This window comes from Ceratotherium simum, chromosome 9 (assembly GCF_057802395.1).
Source record: "Ceratotherium simum simum isolate JZ-2026a chromosome 9, ASM5780239v1, whole genome shotgun sequence".
NCBI classification, from domain to species: Eukaryota; Metazoa; Chordata; class Mammalia; order Perissodactyla; family Rhinocerotidae; genus Ceratotherium; species Ceratotherium simum.
The window spans coordinates 2,701,137-2,724,911 of NC_141908.1; the positions used below are offsets into that span (position 1 = coordinate 2,701,137).

Consider the following 23,775-nt stretch of genomic DNA (forward strand, 5'->3'; position numbering starts at 1 on the left):
TCAGGCCTGCCCAGGCCAAAACCTGTAACCCCAGGGACTACTTGGGATAGAGTTCTGCACAACACGTTTGTGTTGTGAGCCAGTGTTCCAGGTGGGCCACAAGCATACCCAGAAACTAACCCTGTGAGGTCTTTTAACCACCTCCACATCTTTACAACAAAAAAGGGCTCAAGACAAAAACAAAAAAAAGAGCAATACAGTCATGTGTTGCTTAACAATGGGGTATGTTCAGAGAAATGCATCGTCAGGTGATCTCGTCATTGTGTGAACACCATAGACTGCACTTACACAAACCTAGATGGTATAGCCAACTACACACCGAGGCTATATGGTACTAATCTTATGGGACCACCACTGTATTCATGGTCTGTCATTGACTCAAACGTCTCTACACAGCACATGACTGTATTGGTGTGGAAATGGAGCACAGTATAAACTAAGAATATCAGGTTTAAATATACTCACTGTATTGGTCAGAAACGAGACCAGAATAAGGCCAAAAGTGACAGACACAGGAACAAGATTTGGGGATCACGCACATTTTTGTGAGGTGAGTAGAGCAAATGTCAAAGAATGCAGCGCTTCACCAATCTTCATGTACACAGGAGTCACCTGGGGGATCCTTTTACAATGTAGATGCTGAATCAGGAGGTCTAGGTTGGGGCCAGAGACTGCATTTCCAACAAGCTCCCAAATGATGCCCTGCTGCTGGTCCATGGACCACATTTTTAGGGCAAGGGTATACATAACCAGTAATTCAGACCTTTTTGCTTCTTGCATAAATAAGAAACTGCTGATTTAAACATGGAACAAACACTCATTTAACTAACATAACCCCAATGAGAAGAATTTCTCTAATTATAATTTGTATCATAATAGAATTTATAATTAGGGCATTTCAATTATATAAGACTCATGGGGCAAATGTTCTGAAAAGGGAAGAGTTCTTGCTCAGGACTCACTATCCTGGCCATGAAAGGCAAAGAAGATAGCAGGTCAATTAGGAAATACATTTCCTACAGTCATAACCAGATAATGAGTTACTTCCTGAAAGTATACAGAGTGATGAGAAGATGGGTGCTAATGGGCAAAATCCAATTACGGTTATCAGCAAAGAGCCACAGAAATCTTCTCCCTCTGGCAACATAAGAAATTAGGAGAGACAGCCAGTGAGAAAGGAGAGGGTCTCCATTTCAGCCTGGAATCATCAGTCTGTTCAAATTTGATCCCCACTCAAGGACTGGCTGTGAGAAAGCACAGGTCATCTAAAGCAAAGTGCAACCGACCCCAGACCAATTAAATCAGAACCACAGAGAAGCAGGGTGCAGGCTTCCGTATCTAAAGCTGCCCCGGTGCTTCCAAGGTGCAATCAAGATGTATACCTGCCTGGTAAGGCAGGGGCTACACCCATCAACTGCAGGGCTCTTTCTAAAAACAAACTAATCTTAAGTCTAATCATGAGGAAACAACTCTGACTGTGTGACTTTCCCAAGACAACTGGCCTGGACTCTTAAAAAGCCAATGTCATATAAGACAAAAAAAAAAAAAGGCAGGGAACTGTAACTAAAGAGACACAACAACTAACTGCAATGTGTGATCTGGACCAACAAAAAACAGTTGTAAAAAGGGTAGTAGAGAAACCGAACATGGACTGTGTACTACTCAATACACTGTATGAAGGTTAAATTGCTGAGGTATGCTAACAGCCCTGTGGAGGAGCTCTCAGTGCTCAGGAGACACATGCAGAAAGACTTAGGTGTGACGTGTAATGATGTCTGCAACGCACCTTCAAATGGTTCAGAAAAAATCCGAGTGCATGTATGTTCATACAAAACATACCAATATACATCATACATACCATACATACACACACACACGTTCGTACACACACACACGGGTGACAGATAAATCTGGCATAATGCTAACAACTGGTGAATCTAGTTACAGATATTTGAGTGTTTACTTAATAGTCTTTCAACTATTCTCTAGGTTTAAAACTTTTCAAAATATAAAAACTGGAAAACAAAAGGCAAGGACTTCCTCCTAATGCTAAAATTTTTATTTTATTGAAAACAAAATAGTTTTCAATAAAAGTTGAATGAGACAAGCACTCTGACAACCTCTGTTTATTCTTGAATATCAGAAAATTACAAGTAATCTGTTTCATTAAATGCTGCTTTCTAAAAGGGGGCATTCATAACTACTTCAGATTTATTTAGAAATGTCAACTTTTATGCCATTGAGATCTGTATATGAATTTTACATATGAATACGAACATATACATAAAAACTGCACATCAAATTTTCTATTCCTATAAGAACTTATATACACAATTCATATGCAAAAATAAAGGATCTGACTTAAAGGCAATCTTAAGAGTTTAATGTCTAAGAATATGCACAAATTCAACATTAATTCTATACCTGTGTCTGTCTTCAAAAAACTGGTACTCGATTCTTGCATCTCCTTTTGGTTGAGCGGACAGGAGAGCATCCACCTTCATTACCAAGTCACTTGCCCTGAAAGACATGGTTGGTGAAAATCTAGCATCTCTAACTGAAGGTTTTTCCAATAATTGCTGAACATAATGTAATCAGCCTAAGTACTGAACACCAACAAGATGGTTTAAAGAAAGTATGAACTTTTTACCAACAGGCATGAGAAAAAGTACTGATTTTGTAACAGATTAGTCTTATAACTTGGGGAAGGTACTGACTTTTCAGTGAAATGGAGATAACACTTACTTTGCGTGGCTCTTGTAAATACTGCACTGGCTCAACACATAAAGGACCTGGCTCAGGGCCTGGCATATAACACATGGCCAGTTAGTGTTATTTACATTCTCCCTCATCCTCTACTAAATAACTTTACTACTTCTTATGATTATTAGAATAACTCACTGGAAAAATATCCAGAAAAAAACTATAAGGAGAAAGTGGAGATATATACAGTACCATTATTAAGAAATAAGCACTGATAACATTTTGGCTCATAATTCTTCTATAATTTTAAATATATACATACACTGAACAGACATTTCTCCAAAGAAGATATACAGATGGCCAACAGGCACATGAAAAGATGTTCAACATCATTAACTATCAGGGAAATGCAAATCAAAACTACAATGAGATATCACCTCACACCCGTCAGAATGGCTATAATTAACAAGACAGGAAACAACAAGTGTTGGAGAGGATGTGGAGAGAAGGGAACTCTCATACACTGCTGGTGGGAGTGCAAACTGGTGCAGCCACTATGGAAAACACTATGGAGATTCCTCAAAAAATTAAGGGTAGAACTACCTACCGTACGATCCAGCTATTCCACTGCTGGGTATTTATTCAAAGAACATGAAAACACCAATGCGTAAAGATACATACACCCCTGTGTTCATTGCAGCGTTATTCACAATAGCCAAGACTTGGAAGCAACCTAAGTGCCCATAAATGGATAAAGAAGATGTGGTATATATACACAATGGTATACTACTAAGCCATAAGGAACGATGAAATCCAGCATTTGTGACAACATGGATGGACATTGAAGGTATTATGCTAAGTGAAATAAGTCAGAGGGAGAAGGTCAAATACCGTATGATCTCACTCATTAAGTAGTAGATAATGACAACAACAAACAAACACACAGAGACAGAGATTGGATTGGTGGTTACCAGACAGGAAGGGGGGAGGGAAGAGGGCGAAAGGGATAATTAGGCACATGTGTGGTGATGGATTGTAATTAGTATTTAGGTGGTGAACATGAGAACACAAGGTAATCCACGCAGAAATAGAAGTATAAGGTATACCTGAAATTTATACAATGTTATAAACCAATGTTACCGCAATAAACAAACAAACAAAAAAGAATAAATAAATAAATAAATATATACATACAAATAAAAGTGGGATTATATTATTTGGTAATCTGCTTTTTCATTTAACAATATATTATAAACATCCTTTTGTTGGTTAATAAATTTAGGGGCACTTCAATATTGTCAACCACGGCATAATATTATATTACGGACACATACTGAACAGACGTCTAGGTTGTCTCCTATTGCACTGTTACAACAGCACTGCAGAAAACAACTTAGCAAAGCATTTCTGCTTTCCCCACCTCTTCTGAAGTAGATTTCTAACCAAAGAAGATCTTAAACTAAATCATGAGACTGAAAGCAATGCTCTAATCCGTTGAACCGAAGACTAAATTCTAAGAAGTCTAAAAGAGCACTTGTGAACATATGTGAACTGGAATCAAGCATATACACTTTCTCACTGAAGCAACAACTCTATCAAATTAGCTCTTTTGGTACTTCTCAATATTAACTCTGAACACATGTAATACAGGCCATTTACTTCCTGTGATGTGTCAACACTGTCACAAAACATGTCAAGGGACACTTGGTCATGTGGACTGGGGAAAGCAGGCAAACAAGGAACTCCCTAGAGGCTCATGATCAGAGAGCCCACAGCTGCGCTTCAGGAAGCTGAGGACGGCCCCCTGGCTGAGGTCTAGGTCAGGAACGAACACTGTGGCTGTCACAGGAGGCTCCTCCACGGTGGAGCAGCTCTGGCACTAATGGAAACCCTAGGCAGGCAAGGGAACTCTGAGAACCCTAACAGTTTTACTATTAATCTTTTGACAGCCCCATGACTACCTCATTTCCCTAAATTCACCCAGGAGAGGCCCAGAGCCATCTCTGGATGTTGAAAGGCAAGTCTTTTGTGCATAATCTGGCAATTATACAGTCCACGAAGACTCCAAGGGGCTCCCCCAAAGCCTCCACAGAGAGGAGTGGTCCAAGGGCACACCCACCAAGCCTGTGCCTGTGACATGGTGGCTTCAAGTCACGGAGCACCTCCTGCCCTGCATCAGGGAAGTGTTTCAAAGGCCGAGACAAGGGGCACTGCTCAAGAGTCACTGAGGTAGGAGGGAACCTCTTTATCCATAGCCCCAGTATTGGCTGAGATGAAAAAAGATTCCTTCCCATATCACACAAGACTTAGCAAAAGAAATACTTCAGCAGCTATCGAAGTCAACACTTCCCTAAGACATGCATCTTGAACTCTGCAGCATGGTGGTATATGAAAAAGATGAAGGAGAAAACCAGAAGAACTTTAAAATTTTAAAATTTATATCCTCCAACTATGCATCAAAGGACACTACCAAGAGAGTTAAAAGGCAATCCACGGATTGGAAAAAAAAATTTGCACATTATATATCTGTAAGGGACTGATAACCAGAATATATAAAGAACTTCTACAACTCAACAACAACAAAATAAACAATTAAAAATGAGCAAAGGACTTGGATAGATATTTTTCCAAAGATATACAAATGACCAATAAGCACATGAAAAGATGCTCAACATCACTAATCATTAGGGAAGTACAAATCAAACCACAAGGAGAGACCACTTCACACCCATTAGAATGGGTATTTTCAAAAAACAGAAAATGGCAAGTGTTGAGGGTGTAGAGAAATCGGGACCCTTATGCATTACTCGTGGGGAAGTAAAACTGTACAATCTCTGTGGAAAAAGGTATGATGGTTCCTCAAAAATTTAAACAAAAATACACCTTCCAACTACACACGCATTTGCCAGTCAATGCAGAAAGCACGTGTGTGCGGCCATGGGCTCCATTCCATTACACAGCAGGTACACGGACAAGTCACATAATCTATTGTCTTCCACTGAGAAATTCCTTATTAAAATACATTAGTTAATAATAACACTGAAAGAATAAAAATAAAAAACCAACAATAACTAACTCATCATCACCTTTGGAGATGCAAGAACAACTCATTATTCCAAACTAGTAAATAAAGGAGAGGAGCATCTGACCTGCCTTTCCCTCCCCGAACAAAATAAAACTGAAGGGTAATTAAAGAGATAATGAGCTTACGTAAGTACTCCAAGGTGATAGATAAACTTACCCTTCTTACTTTTGCATATGTTTGAAATTTTCCACAATCAAAAGTTAAAAAAAAAAAAATAGAACTAATTCAGTTCTTTAAATAGCTGGCTACAAAATAAATTAACTTGTTTCAACACAAGCATAAATAAACACTTGAATTAAAGAGCATTATTATATTTTAAAGCTGGAAATAAAATATCTTGGAGTAGGCTGCATGAGCAAAGTCCAATTAATATAGCCCCTATGACAAGAACTCTGACATAATTCATTTCATCTGTGGCAAAACTTACACATCTTCTTCTACCCGAAGCTGCTGAATATGTGATTTGATTTTCTGTCCTGAAGTTTTTAAGATGATATTTTCTAGGAGGTGAAAATCATCTTGATTAAAGAGTTCACTCTCCTCCAGTGGCCCAATGATCTGTGAAGAAGAGCACGGGGTCAGCGCTGGAATCAGCAGGCTGTAAAGAAGCCCTCTGCTGTTCTCAGACTGTCTTATAAACTAAGTCACTTTAAAGACCCAGCATGTTTATGTCTAAATAAAATCAATGAAAAAAGTAAAAATAAAACCCAATCAATTCATCCAGTTATTTATTTACTTATCAATTCCTCAACTACAGAGTGTAAACTTATATAATTGACAATATTTTTACAGTAAGCAAACTCTGAAGTAAAACAACACAACAATATAGTTTTCATTAATTCTCACCGAATATAAATAATAAAGCCAAAATAGAGATGTAGTGGTAGATATCAGAGATTTTACCCTAAATGCTAAGGGTTTCAAGTTTGATATGTCCACCAAGTCTCATTTCAGTGGCTGCAGATATTCATGACATATTCTAAACCTAAACCCATTAAGTTCATATAGACTGCACAAACTTGAACACGGTCCCCACAGGGAATGAATACTTCATGTATCAAAGGCCTTATTAATCTACGTTCTGAGAGCCACCACCCTCTCACCACCTTACACAATGGCAGGACAAAACTAAACAGCAGGAAGGTTTCACACAGGACATTTGTGTCAAAATGAGCACACTTCCTCTGAAATAAAGGGAGTAGAAATGATCATCACCACTGCATGAGCCCTAGTCACCTTTGGAGAAAGAGAGGCTCTGTCTGAAGAGTGCGCTAGCTTCAGAGGAGAATGCTGCCAAGACTGTCCACTGATCTAACTGGAAGTCAAGCTTGTCTCAGGACAAAATCCTCACCCTTCCATTGCTGATCACGGCCCTCTGTCCCTTCTTCAGCTTCAGAACATCCCTGCAGTACATGGCATGAGACAAAATGAAATCCATTTTGGAAGACTCAAAGACCTCTTTAAAAAGACTGAAATCCATGCCCTAGGAAAGTAATTGTTATTAAGGAAAAGTAATTGTTATTAAGCAAACCATAAAAATGTATACTCATAATGAATAAATCATAAAATGCTCTTTTAGTAGAAAGTAATAACTAATTTTAATAATTAACATTATGATGTCTCCATTCTCCACTCTCCCTCCCATTTTTTCCCCTACCCTCTCACTTATCAAGTAATGTTTATTTCCTTTTCTTAGTTTTTTTATGTGATTGTTCAATTGGCAAACTATTGTTCATGATACCTTTCTTCTGCATTTTAAAGTCTTGCTAATTTCAAGCGAGAGCCTTTTTTCTAACTGAAACATCAAGTATATTCATCATTTTATAAGAAATTTCAAAACTACAAAATACTTAGTCAAAAGTATTTTAACATATAAATGAATAAACATTAAAAACACATCAAGAACACAGAAGCCTCTAACTCATTAAGTGGCTTAAATCTCAGTTTTTTGCTCTATAAACAAATCAAATATTGTCTATCTTTTAAAAACTATACAAAACAAACGGCTTTGTGCTTAAAACATACATAAATTTATATCATGCACATCCTGAAACCTAGCAAGTTTAAAAATAATAAAGGGAATGTGGCAGAATTATTATTTCTTGGAAAGATTCTTCCAACTTGAAAAAAAATCTCTGAGTACTAAAATCACAAAACCTGATCATGAACAGGACACATCACCATATGGGAGCAAACTTCTGTGGTAAAGAACAGAACGAGGCAGCCTCATGCAACGCACATACTTACCCCGACGGAGAACTCCCCAATGTCAGCCCCTGCAGCCAGGGCCTCTGCAGTCTCCTCCTTGGCCATTTTTGTGATAAAGTTCTTAGCAGAGTTGGAGGTCTGCGTTTGGAGAGCTGCCCAGATTGCTCTGAAGATCTGAGTGTTCTCATAATTTACATCGTTGCTAGGATTATTGATCATGCTTATTCTAACATTGTTACTGGACTTCTATTTACAAAATAGAAATAAGAGTTACATGGTAGATATTACAAACTTAATAAGTGGCACTAACACCAGTCATACTCCATAAGCAGCAAATAACACTTCTCTTACAAGTTCTTCAGTAGTTCTCCTCTGCATAGAGAATAAATTAAAATGCCACAGCCAGGCATTCGAACCCCGCCATGAACTGGCCCCCAGCCTACTTTCCAACTCCGTTCTCACTACCCCTGTAAACACAGTATCCATCCAATACAGAGCCCTGTATTTCCCCAGTGCATTTGTCATTCTTCTAATACTCATCATGTCTCACACTGGCAGGCGAGCCCCACTATATCCCATCTTTACTTCCTTAAGTCCCAACCATTCTTCAGGTCTTTGCTCAAAGCTCTCTTCGTTTACATGGCCTTTCCAAATTTCTAGTAAAAATTAATCTTTCCCTGGGTAAAAAGACAAGAATCCATGTGGGAGAAGATATCTGGGACCCACAAACCCCAAAAACAGCTTATATGAAGAACATAAGCAACAGAAATTCATATTAATGTGTATCCACAGACACGTATGAGAATATTCATAGATGCATTCTTCAGAAGCCCCAAACCAGAAACAACAACAGTGACTGTCCATGAAATAGATTAAACAAACAAAACTTTGTGTGATACAATACCACACAATGAAAAAGAACTATCACTACTTGTAAAAGCATGGATAAATCTCAAAAATGTTGATTACGAAACCAAACACAAACAAATATATATTATAAGGTTCCATTTAAATAAAGTAAAAAAACAGGCAAACCTATTCTACAATGTGAGAAGGGGGAACAGGGAGGGGGCGGTGATGGGGCCACAAGCAGGGGAGGGCTTTCAGGAAACTGATCATTCTCTACTTCTTGACCTGGGTGGTGGTCACACAGGTGTTTTCATTTTGTGACACTGTGTATCCTATGATTTGTGCACTTATTTTGAACCTATATTTTACTTCAATTAAAATACTTATTCAAAAAAATTCAACTCTCCCTCCTTGTTCTCCCACTCGACCACCACTCAAGCATTTATAAATCTGAGTCCCAGTGCCTCATATGTACCTACTTTCCTTCACCTTGAATTAAGCCTGAATTGACCACAGCATCTAGTCTGTTCCCTTAGACAATAAACGCACTCAGCACATTAGTGAAGCTGAAATCACCTGACTATTTTAGTATTTTAGTAAGCCTCCTTGGGACACGGGGTGTCAAGGGGACATAGGAGGGGTGTAAAATGTGGATGAAGATCCCATCTAAAAGTGTCCAAGAAAACGAATAGTAAAATCTCATTCTCTGACAATGATGCTCTTCAGAAGAGTTAACTTCTTCTCAACCATTCGCCAGTGCCATTCACTCAAGTTCTATGATTTATGTGCTGCATATCTTTCCAATCTTCTGTGTGTGCATCCCTCTATGTGCCTAGATCTACATCTATTATATGCACACTAACGTGTCTGCACGGTATTTCCCCCACATCCAGGGCTCTCTCTGTGTAAAGACCATGCCTCTTCCATAAAATATACATGATCTTTGCGGCATCTCTGCAGCAAGAACATGAACAGTCATGCAATAAAAACTTGACTGAAACACCTCATGATTTCACTCATAAGTGGAAGACAGACTAACACACGGACAGAGAGAACTCTCTGGTGGTTACCAGGAGCAAGGGGAGTGGGGGATGGACACAAGGGGTGAAGGGACACATTTATATGATGACTGACAAACAATAATGTACAACAAAAATTTCACAATAAAGAAAAATAAATAAATAAAAGCAAACTGTACAACCAAAAAAAAAAAAAAACCAAAACAAAACACCTTGTCTGTGATGAGGATCTCATTATTTTTTTCTCTAAAAGAATCTATTCCCTTAAATAAAGCCAGAATACAGCAGTCTTCTCTCTTTTCTTCCTAGCTGGCAGACCTCTGAAGAAACAGTGCTCCTCTCCCTCAAGCACTAAGAAAGCAGGACTCCTGCCTCCCCACCAGAACAGTAATGTCAGCACACAGATGCCTAGGAGGACAACAGCAGCCTTGAACAAAGATACAGAATAAGTTGTAGACACTTGCCTGATGTTTAATAGCATCATACAATAACTGCCTTCCAGAAGGGCTATCAAAATCCCCAACAATCCAAAAAGTTACTGGCCTAATAAAAGAATCATCTGTAGAAAAACAAAAACAACTTAATGAGTTGGAGAGAAGAAGTACATTCTATGTTTCAATATTATTATTAAGCCAAATAATTTCTGAAAACCATGCAAAAAATAATAAAATGACAAGTTTAAAAAAGATACAAAGCAAAAGTAGTGCAACTTCTATATCGGAATAAAAGCAAGGTAACATTCCACGTGGCTTAATTATAACCTAAGAACATGCACTTATTAATTCTACCACGGTTTGGGCAACTGCTAGCACACAAAATGAAAAACAGCCTTTGAACATGTGGGTAACATCACAGTCTTTAATCATATTAATTTGTAACTTTCTGAAATATAATTCTTTGCAAACATTTATACAAAGTTTATCTGCATTGATAAATTATCTACTGTTACCCACAGGTTCTAGAAACATCACAATAAAGTGTCAATAAATTCTAAATCACAATGGTGCCTGAAACCACATAAGATAATTAAGAAAAGGAATAGAACATTCTGAAGTTTCAAGTTACCATAGATTTCCTTGGAGGACATTCCTGGACAAAGGTAAAGGAAAAAGAGTAGAAGAAAAGAAAATGTCATTTCTATAATTCACGTCTACTGTAAGAGTCAAAATTTTAAAATAATGTCTAACATGATCCTCTGCTCCTTAGTCCCATTAGTGATACAGCACTGTGCCAGCACCCCTCAGAACCAATCTCTCTGAGGAACCAAATGGAGCAACTGCCTGTACTTGCATACATCTGGGAAACCAGAAATTCTCTCTGAGAGAAGACTATAGTGGGATAAAATGTACACCTGCCTAAAACGACAGTCAGCGCTTTGAGAGGGTAATAAGTGTTACCAGAGGGGAAAAGCTTCTGTCTGCCATTAAAAGGATATCATTTCACACAATTTTAGCCTAAATGAATAGCTCTACATAAAAAGCAGTTTAAAAACTTACACAAGGATTCCTAGAACCAAGTTTATCTTATAAACCCTAAAAAGAATTAACCAAATGTTGTCGTTGAAGAGGCAAGTCAAATCAATTTTCAATCCATTAACACATTTTTACATCATAAATGTTTTTCTATTTTGAATCATGAAAAATTTTTCCTTTTGACTTTAATATCTAATATAAAATTTATAAAGATAACATTTGAATTTTCAAAAATACATAAAGAATTAAATATTAAACAAGTATTTTCTAGATTCAAATCATTATAAGAAATAATTAATAAAATAAATTACGGAATCTCTTTCCCAACAGACACTAAAAACTGAATTATTTTTGCAAATACTAAAAAAAAAATGTTGAATCCAAGATAAGTCTAAAATGGATTACCTTTCTTTGTCAGATAGTTCATACTATTGGCTATAGCAGCAGTCTTGCCTTGAGAATCCAAGACAGTAAATCTAGCATAATCATCCACAAAAAAGTTATCTGAAGAAAAAATGAAATAGATTTATAATTAATACGCCTAAATTCAATCTAATGTTAATCTTCAACTGATAATCTGATTTGACCATAATACTAGACTTATAAAAATGCATGAGTGAAATATATTAAGTTTCATGTTTGTTGAACAAGTTCACATGACCCCTATCCCATTAATCACATTTTAAGACAGTTAATAAAGTTAATAAATAGTTAATAAAATAAAATAAATAAAAAATGTATGCATCTCACATAATTCTAATATATGTTTTTGTCAGTTTAATGGTTTAAATTTATTCTATTCCCACTCCAATCACTTTACACCTGGAGAATGATCTCTCAAAGAGACACCCAAACTCCATTTCTCCCCTGCTTAGTTTACCCACCATAGTAAGGTCTTCTCTATCCTGTTGTGAGGGAGGGGTAAATGGGAGAGAAAACAGAAGAAAACTCTGATTTTAATTTTTTCATGTCTAACAAAATAATACATTTTTAACCTTAACAAAAACAAAAGGTCATTTTCAGATACATATCCTCTCCTATTAGTGCCCATGGGCAATGCTCTTATCAATCATTTCCCACGTTGATTACCCTTGCTAAAACTCCAGTATCATCAAGTCATTCCCTTGCTCTAAACTTCCCGGTAATTTCTTCCTACCTACAAAATAGTCTCCACCCTGATCTCATAAACTCTATCTCCAGCCATCTCCCCAGTCTTATGCATTATTACACCCCAATATAAATGCCATTCTTCTCTACTGTCCTTCAAGCACCTCCTCCCACCCTCCTACCTATTCATCTGTTCACCCACTCATCCATCTACCCTCTCGGTCAACACAGCACACTGGGGGCCTACTATCCATTCAGTCAATATTCTAGAGAAGGAAAACAAAGGTAAACAAGACAGACAGGGCCATGACAGCATGTAGAGAGGAGAGAAAGCACATCGTGTCCTTCTAAAAAGGCCCCAGGACAGCAAAAGCCAAGAGCAGTGTAGATGATGGCGCTCTGACCGCTGTGTTAGGAGAGGACAGCAGCTCCTTCACTGATAGCTCCAAATGCTCCCCAGGCAGACTGCATCTCTGCTGCTATGGACTAGCATCGCCTCACAGCTGATTACTACAACACACGGAGAAGAAAGATATCCAGAAACATGCAACTATTTTTATGCTCCTTATTCATAAGTACTCCAAAGATAACTCTTTACGGTTTAATGATGGAAACAACAAAAACTCAGGACAAAGACTCATAATACTGCTTGCCTTGCTCTACTAAAACTTCTCGTAAACAGCTAAAACCCAGCTATGAAGAAACAATTTAGCCCACTTTCTGACTACTTTCTTTCTGAAATATAAGCATACATGTGCATTTTCCTCTGCCTAAAAGAAAAGGAATTCAGCCTCGTGTAGATTAGAGATAGCTGCCATAAAGGAACAACAATAAATAGCTCTATATATTCATTTTACACAACTACAACAACAAATACACTTTTTTTTGACTTCACCATTACACGTATCTTTTCTTCCCCAGTGAGATTTCCTGGGAAATTGATGACAATTCCATCCTACTTCCAGCTGTTTGCTAAAGTGGCCTTTGGAGTCTCAAGGGAAGGCAAAAGGAACAAATTGCACCTGGGCTTAAACTCTCTACCTCTTAAAAGGTATTCTTGTGGAAACAACCTAAACATTCATCAGCTGAGGAACAGATAAGCAAAGTGTGCACTACCCATACAATGGAATATTAATCAGCCATAAAAAAGGAATGAAGTACTGAGATAGGCTACAATAGGGATGAACATTAAAAACATTATACTAAGTGAAAGAAGCCAGTCACAAAGAATTTCCAATTAAATGAAATATCCACAATAGAAAAATCCATAGAAACAGAAACTAGGTTAGTGGTTGCTGGAGGATAGAAGGGGAAAAGGGAGAGTGACTACTAATGGGTACATCATTTCTTTTTGGGGTGATGAAAATGCTCTAAAATTAGATAGTGGTGATGACTGCATAATTTTGAGGATATACTAAAAATTGTATACTTTAAAAGGTTGAGTTTTATGGCATGTACACTATTTCTCAATGAAGCTTTATTTTTTTAAAAGGCATTCTTATGTTCTCAAGAGTAAAACTACCTGAGATATTTGTCAACATTATTGCTGACTGATTCCAGAATGAGGATGAAGAAAAGGTAGCTGCTTAAGACCTTTATGACTGTAAGAAAGTCAAGAATATAGGTCTATTCTTGTCATCTAATGCCTGTTCAGTTGGCATTTAAAAGGCACTGAATATTTTTCAAAGTTTAAAAGGAATTATCCAGGAAGAATTTCTCTCCTTTTGGAGGAAACTCCTGTGAATTTAGAAGCTAATATTATGAACTCAAGGTGCAATGAGTTTCAACACAAAATTGCGTCACTATCTTGGGTTATCTTCTGAACATTACAATCCAATAAATGCAAAGATTCTGAAGGACAAACCAGAAAAAGGCCAAAGTTTTTCCTGAAATGCTCCTTACTGGTTGCTGTTAAATCCAGGTACTCCCGCTCAGCTGTCAGAATCCTGGCGTTGATTCGTGGAACGACGTTTGGCTGATTCATGATGTGCTCCACCACATCTTGATCATGGGGCAGCTCACCCTGCAGGCAAAGAGGGACAGGGTGGGGGCAGGGTGGATGGTAAACAAATTTCACCAATAATAATTTATTAGGAACTTACACGTCATTAACTTTATAATATCTTCTTATGTACTGGTAACAGCTAAAAACAGAAGTTACCATGTTACAGGTTCCTGTCATTGCCAAGCATGGCTTGGCGTGTTATGTACGGCATCTTTCACTCTTTCAACAATGTGAGGCAGATGTTATTGACATCCATTTTAAAGATGAGGAAGCTGTGGCACAGAAAGGGTAAATAACTTACCCCAAGTCACAGAGCTAATGAGAAGTAAATACGAAATGCACACCACAGTGCTTCCCAAGAAATAAGTAAGCTCTACAAATTAGTTAAGAGTTAACACAAGCAGAAATCCATTCTGAGATCTGCTCAGAGTGAGCGTCTCTCTAAACGAAGAAAGCCAAATGCCTTCTCTTAAGCAGTTAATATACTTTGTAATAAAAATCACCCCAAGCTTTTTTCAATCTCAGGCATCTAAGTAACCCTACATTTCCAGAGTCTCAACTACTAGGGGGAGGAAAAATCATTTATCATTTATTCTTCCCTTTTACACGCCTCATATTACAGAAATACTTGTACTTCATGAAGGTGATCTGAGAGGCAAGTGTAAGTGACTATGGAAACTTGCAAGTTTTTCACACTTAAAATATTTCGTCATAAAGTGATTTTCAGGAGGGATAGACGTGAATCAAATATACACAGTCAAGTCTAAAAAATTCCAATTAGACATCGACTGTGGCTACTTATCTCAAGAGAGATAACTCATATGCAAATTCTCAAACTGTAAGCTAACCATGAGCATATGAACCAACCACACAACTCAGAAGACTCACAAAGGTACTAGATCACTCAGTACAGATGTAAGCCCATGCATAAAACTTTGGTCTCATCATGAAGCTCAAGTGATCCCAATTAAAAGCTTTACCAGCTCAAGGAGGGCAATTTAGCAACATCTATCAAAATTTTAAATGTACATATCTTTTGATGCAGCTCGTCTACACACACACACATTGGTTGTTTCCAGAAAGAGAAGATGAGTAGCAGAGGAACAGGAGTGAATGGGTGCAAGTTTCTCTTCATTTATATCTCTATACACATTTTGAACTTCACATCACCTGCATATCATCTCTTTATATGAAATTTATAATGAATTTAGTTCTAAATTTAAAATGTATATTACTCTTTGACACAATTCCAATAATTGGTATTTCTTAAAAAAAAAATAAGGTACAAAGATATACATATTAGATTATTCATTGAGCACTATTTATAACAGAAAATCTATAAGCAATGTCCAACATTGCAGGATTAAATGATTGTTCATTCTTAAAAATGGAATTCTATGCAGCAATCTAAAAGTATTGAGATGGAGTTGTATCTTCAGAAACGCAAAGCTAATTAGAAAGGTAAGATAAAAAATGCTCATGTAAGTACATACAACTCAATATACATGGAGACACATAAATATTTCTCTAGGGATCGAGATGAAGGGAAGAATTTTAATTTTTACTTTATATATTTTAATATTTCCCAAATTTAGTATTTTCTAAATATGTATAGGAGCACATATTATTTTTCCATATTTAAAATAAAACTTTTCTTACCTAGATCAAACCAAACTTCTCACTAGCAACACAAAGGGAAGCAGAGGAAAACCAGCATTCAAAGAGGGAATGATATTTGAAAATGAGCATTCTTGTAAACAACAGATATGTTAGTATTTGAAAAGCAGAAAAACTTGTAAATTTTTACATCCAATGATGCTGAAGAAGAAATGTTTTAAATGGAGGCTAGAAAGCCAAAATGTCTGAATTATCTTTTACCTTTTCATTAAACAAAGAAATAAAATAATTACCATTCCTTCTAGGCTATTTTTAAGTTTGGAAAGTAAGCCAAACTCATTCAAACAAAAATTCTGTTTTCATGTTTCATTCCAGTAGCTCCAGGAAGAACAAATTCCTTAATAAAACTACTAGGATCTATCCTTATTCATGGGGAGCCATACAAAAAATTGAGCAACAATATTTTTTTGTATGAATGCATTAACAATCAGCACAATAAATACCTTCTTTAATAAAAAACATATTTCTGGTCTTTCCAACAAATGGTGCTGGGAAAACGAGATATCCACACACAAAAGAATGGAATGGGACCCTTACCTCACACCACACACAAAGATTAACCCACAACAGATCAAAGACATAAACATAAGAGCTAAAACTATTCAATTCTTAGAAGAAAACACTAGGGAAAATCTTCACGACACTGGATCTGACAATGATTTCTTCGATATGACACCAAAATCACAGGCAAAAAAGAAAAAACAGATAAGTTGGACTTCATCAACACCAAAAACTTTTGTGTATCAAAGGACACTATCAAGAAAGTGAAAAGAAAATCAACAGAATGGAAGAAAATGTTTGCAAATCATAAGCCTGATAAGGGATAAATATCCAAAATATATAAAGAATTTCTACACTTCAACAAAAAAACCAACCCAATTAAAAAATGGGTAAATTACTTGAATAGACAGTTCTCCAAAGAAGATATATAAATGGTCAATAAGCACATGAAAAGATGCTCAGTCTCATTTGTTCTTAGGGAAATGCAAATCAAAACCACAATGGGATACCACTTCACACCAACTAGAATAGCTATAATTAAAATAAGAGAAACTAACAGGTGTTGGTGAGGATGTGGAGAAATTGGAATTTTTGTACATTTGCTGATGGGAATGTAAAATGGTGCAGCTGCTATGGAAAACACTCTAGTAGTTCGTCAAAATGTTAAACATAGACTTATCATATGATCCAGCAATTCCACTGCTAGGTATATATCCAAAAGAACTGAAAGCAAGGACCTGAACAGATATTTGTACACCAATGTTCACAGCAGCATTATTCACAATAGACAGAAGGTGAAACAACCGGAGTGCTCATCAACACATGAATGAATAAACAAAATGTGGTATATACATACCATTCAGTCTTAACAGGAAGGACATTCTAATAATGCTATAACATGTGTGAACCTTAAAATACACAAGATACAAAAATGACAAATATTGTATGATGCCACTTATATGAAGTACCTAGAACAGGCAAACTCATAGACACAGAAAGTAGAATAGTGGTTACCAGCGGCTGGGGGGAGAAGGCAATGAGGAGTTACTGTTTAATGGGTAGACAGCTGCTGTTTGGGATGATGAAAATGTTCTGGAGATGGACAGTGGTAATGGCTGTACAATATTGTGAATGTACTTAATGTTGCTGAATTCTGCACTTAAAAAGGGTCAAAATGTCATATGTGGAATATAAACTAACACATGGACAGAGAAAACTGTATTGTGGTTACCAGGGGCAATGGGGGTGGGGGTTGGGCACAAGGGGTGAAGGGAGACATATATATGGTGATGGACAAACAAAAAATGTACAACCCAAAATTTCACAATGTTAAAAACTAATAAAACATCAATTAAAAAAAAAATGGTCAAAATGGCAAAATTTTACTTTTGTATATTTTGCTACAAGAAAATTTTTTAAAATATATTTCTGCTTAGAGTTAATATTATATCAATGTTATTTGATATTTAAAATAGTATTTGAGAGTGATGCTCAACAGAAATAACAGAGTAAAGACTTTTAAAAAGCCTCCCTTCCAAAAAAAACATCAAGAACACTAGAAAAAAATGTCAAATCAAACTGTCAACACTCTGGAAATCAGGGGCTGGCCCTGTGGTGTGGTGGTTAGGTTTGGCTTGCTCCCCTTCAGCAGCCCGGCATTCACGGGTTCAGATCCCGGGCACGGACCTACACAACTTGTCAGCCATACTGTGGCGGCGACCACATACAAAACAGAGGAGGTTGGCACAGATGTTAGCTCAGGGCTAATCTTCCTCAAGCGAAAAAAGAGCAAGATTGGCAATGGATGTTAGTTCAGGGCAAATCTTCCTCACCAAAAAAAAAAAAAAAGAAGAAGAAACAACTCTGGAAATTAACTGAAGGCTTGCAAAATTCCAGGACTTTTATTCAAGAAAAAGGCTGAATCTTGGTAGGAAAAGTAACCTTTGTGATTTTTTAACTTTTAAAAATTTCAACTTGCCCTATTACTATCTACCCCTCCTCAGCTACGCAGGAGCCTTGAAAACCAACAGCCCTGCAATTAAGGTGAAAACCAGCAGACTAGGAAAATTCCCAGGCATTCTCTCTACTTGAGCTAAATCAGACCTTACTCAGTGCTGAGAACTTTTTTCCTGGGGGTGTTTGTCCAAAGCAATCAGGGGCAATTGTTTAATGTCTCAGTTGCCTGAAGTGGTGATCACAGTTGGGTTAACATGAAGCTGGCCAAAAATGTAAAAGAAAAAGCTGGGGAATGAGATGTCCAAAGGGGTTTTGAAAAGCTCTCACATATTCCTTGGAATCTAAAAGGCCACATGCATGGTGCCCAGGGGTGTGTGCATGCCCAGGAAAATCTTTGAAGGCCCTAAGGTCTTACCTCTGACTAATCTTGACACAGTGCAAGCAAGAACGGAAGGCCAAGGCAGAGTCGTACAGTGCCTGGCTGAGTGTTAAAGATGTGCCCCAGCACGTACACAGACACCCTTGGGAAAAACTGGGAGACTTTTTTGGATTCATGCATTTAAGAAAATCTATTTTTTCATTAGCTGACCAATAAGCTAAGAAGCAGAGACTCAGGAGGCTACACATAACAAAGAATACAGACTTTACAGAATTAGTACAGGAAAGTCACTAAACAACAGTTGCAACAACAAACTCTGGTAGGGCAAAGACTATGATTTCTAGAGGTGTCACGTTATAGTAATTAACATGTCATTAGCAACAAAAAATTTAAAAAGCATGCAAAGAATCAAAAATGTATGGCCCATACTCAGGAAAAGAAGCAGTAGTACACACTGTTCCTGAGACAGCCCAAGCGTTGGACTTACTAGACAAAGATTTTAAATCAGCTACTTAAATATATTCAAAAAACTAAAGGAAACCCTGGATAGCAAACTAAGGAAAAGTTTGAGACCTATGTCTCACCAAAGAGACAATTTCAATAAAGAGAAAAAAATTATGGAAAAGAATCAAATAGAAAAACTGAAGTATAATAACTGAAATGAAATATTCACTGGAAGGGCTTAATAGCAGATTTTAGCTGACAGTAAAAAGCCACATCAATTGAGATTATCCAGTCTAAGGAACAGAAAAAGAGAGATCTGTGGGACACTATACCGTATTAATATATACATATATCCAGAGGGAGAGGAGAGGAAAAAAGGGACAGTCTGTAACAAAGAATTTGTCTGGCTCTCTTGTTTCCTGGGAGGTCACCTCTTAATACTGGAATTTCTTGAGTGATAGGAGTGGTGTCTTTGTTATTTATCAAGGGCCCCTCAGACCAGAATTGATAGTTTATACTAATGAGACAACTCATGGTGGACCCTTCCACAGTTTACATTAATAAGACAACTCAGAATGGAGGCTGCCTAAGCCAGAAAGACCAACCATGTGATTAGAGGGTTGGGATTTTGAACAACATGATATCTGTCCAACCTCCAGAAACAGTAGAGGGACTGGAGACTGATCACATGGCCAATGATTCAATCAATCGTGATTACATAATGAAGCCCCAATAAAAACTCTGGACACCAAAACTTGGCTGAGCTTCCCTGGTTGGCAATACCCGACATTTATTACACAACAATGGGCCAGGGGGTAACGTACCCTGACTTCACAAGAAGAAGACACAAAATGTTTACATTTGGAACCTTCTCAAACCTTTCCCTGTGCATCTCACCATTTGGCTGGTTCTGATATGTATTCTTTCACTATAATAAAAACTAATTTTAAGGATAGCACTATCCTGAGTTCTGTAAGCCATTCTGGCAGATTATCAAAATTCAGGGGGGTATTAGGAACCCCTGCATTTGCAGCCAGTTAACCATAAATGAAGGTGGCCTGGGGACCCCTGAACTTGTGGCTGGTGTCTGAAGTGAAGGCAATCTCATGGAGAAGTATTTCCCTAACCTATCAAATTTGGCCTAACTCTAGGGGCCGGCCCCATGGCTTAGCAGTTGGGCATGCGCTCCGCTACTGGCGGCATGGGTTCGGATCCCGGGTGTTTACCGATGCACTGCTTGTCTGGCCATGTTGGGGTGGCATCCCACATACAGCAACCAGAAAGATGTGCAACTATGACATATAACTATCTACTGGGGCTTTGGGGATAAAGGGGGCAAAAAAAAAGAAGGAGGATTGGCGGTGGATGTTAGCTCAGGGCCGGTCTTCCTCAGCAAAAAAAGAGGAGGACTGGCATGGATGTTAGCTCAGGGCTGATCTTCCTCAAAAAAAAAAAGAAAAATTTGGCCTAACTCTGAGTAGTGTGGTGTCAGAAGTCATCACAGGCAGAAAGACTACTACAAGAAATAATGGCTGAAAAGTTCCCAAATTTGATGGGAAAACATTAATTTACGTATCTAAGAAATGTAATGAGCGTACATCCACATAATACAGAGTTTTTCAAACTCAGCACTATTGACATTTTGGACCTGATAATTCTTTGGAAGGGGAGTGACTGTCCTGCACATTGTAAGATGTTTAGCAGCATTCCTGGCTCCTACTGACCAGATGCCAGTAGCAATCCCCCCTCAAAATGTCTCTAGACATTGCCAAATGTGCAAAGTGGGGCACAATTGCTCCTTCTCATTGAAACCTACTAATGTAATAGAGTACTATAGAGCTATCTTTAAAAATTGAGAATTCAATTGAGATTCAATGTGGTTAAGATGTCAATATGCCCCAAATTGATCTACAGATTCAATGCAATTCCTATCAAAATCCCAATGGCACTTTTTGGCAGAAACTGACAAGCTGATCTTATTAAGATTCATATAGAAATGAAAGGGACACAGAAGAGCCAATCTTAAAAAAAAAAAAAAGAAAAAGAAAAACCAAAAGTTGGAAAACTCACACTTGATTACAACAGTAATCAAGATTGTGAGGTACTTACAAAGAAAAGATATATAGGTCAATGGAAAACAACAAACAATCTAAAAATAAACCTATACATTAATGGGCAATTTATTTCTGACAAAGGTGCCATGACAATTTAATGGGAAAAGAGTATTCTTTTCAATAAATGGTGCTGGGACAAGTGAATGCTCCAAAAGATATCCAGTTGCATGTCAAATTGGATATGGAAAAAAAGGTGGACTCCTACCTCACACCATATGCAAAAATTAACTGAAAATGGATCAAATAACTGAATATTAAGAGAAAAAACTATAAAATACTCAGAAGAAAACATAGCTATAAATCTTCATGACTTAGGATTAAGCAACAGTTTCTTACAATACAAATAGCACAAGCAACAAAAGAAAAAAAGTAAATTGGACTCAATCAAAACCAAAAACATTTGTGTTTTAAAGGACACCAATAGAAAGTGAAAAGACAAACCATAAAATGAGAGAAAATATTTGAAAACTATACATACAATAAGGGATTAGTATCTAGAATCATAAAGAACTTGTACAACAATAACAAAACAAATAACCCAAATAAACATGGGCAAGTAATTTGAATAGACATCTCTCCAAAGAAGATATAAATGGTCAATAAGCACAGGAAACAATGCTCAACGTCATTCCTGTTTGAGTTATGCAAATCAAAACCACAATGAGACACCACTTCACACCCACTAGGCTATAACCAAAGAGACAGACAACACCAACATCAAGTGTTGGCTAGAATGTGGAGAAAGGGGAACCTCTATATGTTGCTGGTAGAAATGTTCAATGGTGCAGCCACTTTGGAAAACAATCTGACAGTTCCTCAAACTGTTAAAAACAGAATTACTACATAATTCTACAGGCAATTCCACTCCCAGGTATATATTCAAGACAACTGAGAACATATATTTACACAAAAACTTGAACATGATTGTTCACAGCAGCATTATCCAAGTAGCCAAAAAGTGGAAACAACCCAAATATGCATCAACTGATGAATGGATAAACAAAACTGGTATATATCCATTGAAGGGACTATTATTTGACCATAAAAAGGAATAAAGTACTGACACATGCTCCAACAAGGATAAACCTTGAAAACATTAAGGAAAGTAAAAAAATCAGTCACAAAAGACCACATATCATATAAATCCATGTATATAAAATGTCCCAAACAGGCAAATCTACAGAGATAGCAAACAGATCTGTGCTTGCCAAGGGGGCAGGGTAGGGGAAAAGGAGTGACTGCTACTGGGTGTCAGGTTTATTGTGGGGGTGTTGACAATGCTCTGAAATTAGACACAAGTAATAATTGCAAAACTCTGAGTACATACTAAAAACTACTGAATAGTCCACTTTAAAAGGTTAAGTTTTATGACATGTGAGTTATATCTCAAGAAGAACTATGTATATAAAATATCTGAATCTTTACTAAGTCAAAATTCCTTACAGGTAGAAAAAATGTCTTTTATAATTGCTAAGTTCTTAAGAATTTTTTTTTAATCTTAAAAGCAATAAAATTAGCTATTTCAAAAACAATGTACACAAAGTCTCATAAATATTTGCATTAGAGCAGAACTTGCTGGGAGTATGCAAACCAATTATGAGTGGTGTATAGAAAACAGATACTTAAAGAAATTTATTGCCTACTACAGAGACTACAAAAAGGTACGCAAACCATTCTCCTTCAAAATCAGCCTTGAAAGACCACTCACCAAGTACACCGCTCTTTGGAAGAAGCTTGTGGTCTCCAGGATTCTGTGCATTGTGACAGTTTCCAACTCATCAGGATCTAGCTGTTCCTTTTCAAAGGGCATTCCATTGAACAGAACGACAGGCAGTGGACCGATTCCAGTCTGCTCATAGTAGCCTCTCGCTTCCTGAAACACAATGGACCACAAATAGCACATTTTTGTCCTTCATGAGACAATGGGACAAAGCATATTCTTCATACATACATGTTCTAACAAGAAAAAAAAAAAAAAAAAAAACACAAATATGATCACCAAGAAATAACTAAAGAAATTTCTTTAAAAAAAGTATCAAAAGTAATACAGTGGGGGCCAGCCCGGTGACGTAGTAGTTAATGGTTAAGTTCGTGTGCTCGGCTTCAGGAGCCTGCACATCACTCGTCAGCCATGCTGTGGCGGCATCCCACATACAAAATAGAGGAAGACTGGCACAGATGTTACTTCAAAGACAATCTTCCTAAAGCAAAAAGAGGAAGATTGGCAACAGATGTTAGCTTAGGGCCAATGTTCCT

The 23,775-nt window shown here is 37.3% G+C and overlaps 1 protein-coding gene across 4 annotated transcripts in view; it reads right to left on the reverse strand.

Annotated features, from left to right (window-relative positions):
* UGGT1 (UDP-glucose glycoprotein glucosyltransferase 1) overlaps positions 1–23,775 on the reverse strand; it is a 114,834-nt gene that overhangs the window by 33,600 nt on the left and 57,459 nt on the right. For 3 of the 4 annotated variants that reach the window (XM_004423940.3, XM_087434998.1, XM_087434996.1), the window contains 9 exons: positions 23,228–23,392; positions 14,346–14,466; positions 11,742–11,840; positions 10,930–10,953; positions 10,329–10,423; positions 8,036–8,242; positions 7,140–7,271; positions 6,216–6,346; positions 2,425–2,520 (listed from right to left, as the gene is read on the reverse strand). In XM_004423940.3, the coding sequence (XP_004423997.1) occupies positions 2,425–2,520; positions 6,216–6,346; positions 7,140–7,271; positions 8,036–8,242; positions 10,329–10,423; positions 10,930–10,953; positions 11,742–11,840; positions 14,346–14,466; positions 23,228–23,392 (1,070 nt within the window). The remainder of the gene's footprint in view (positions 1–2,424; positions 2,521–6,215; positions 6,347–7,139; positions 7,272–8,035; positions 8,243–10,328; positions 10,424–10,929; positions 10,954–11,741; positions 11,841–14,345; positions 14,467–23,227; positions 23,393–23,775) is intronic. The other variant, XM_087434997.1, reaches the window with a different exon arrangement.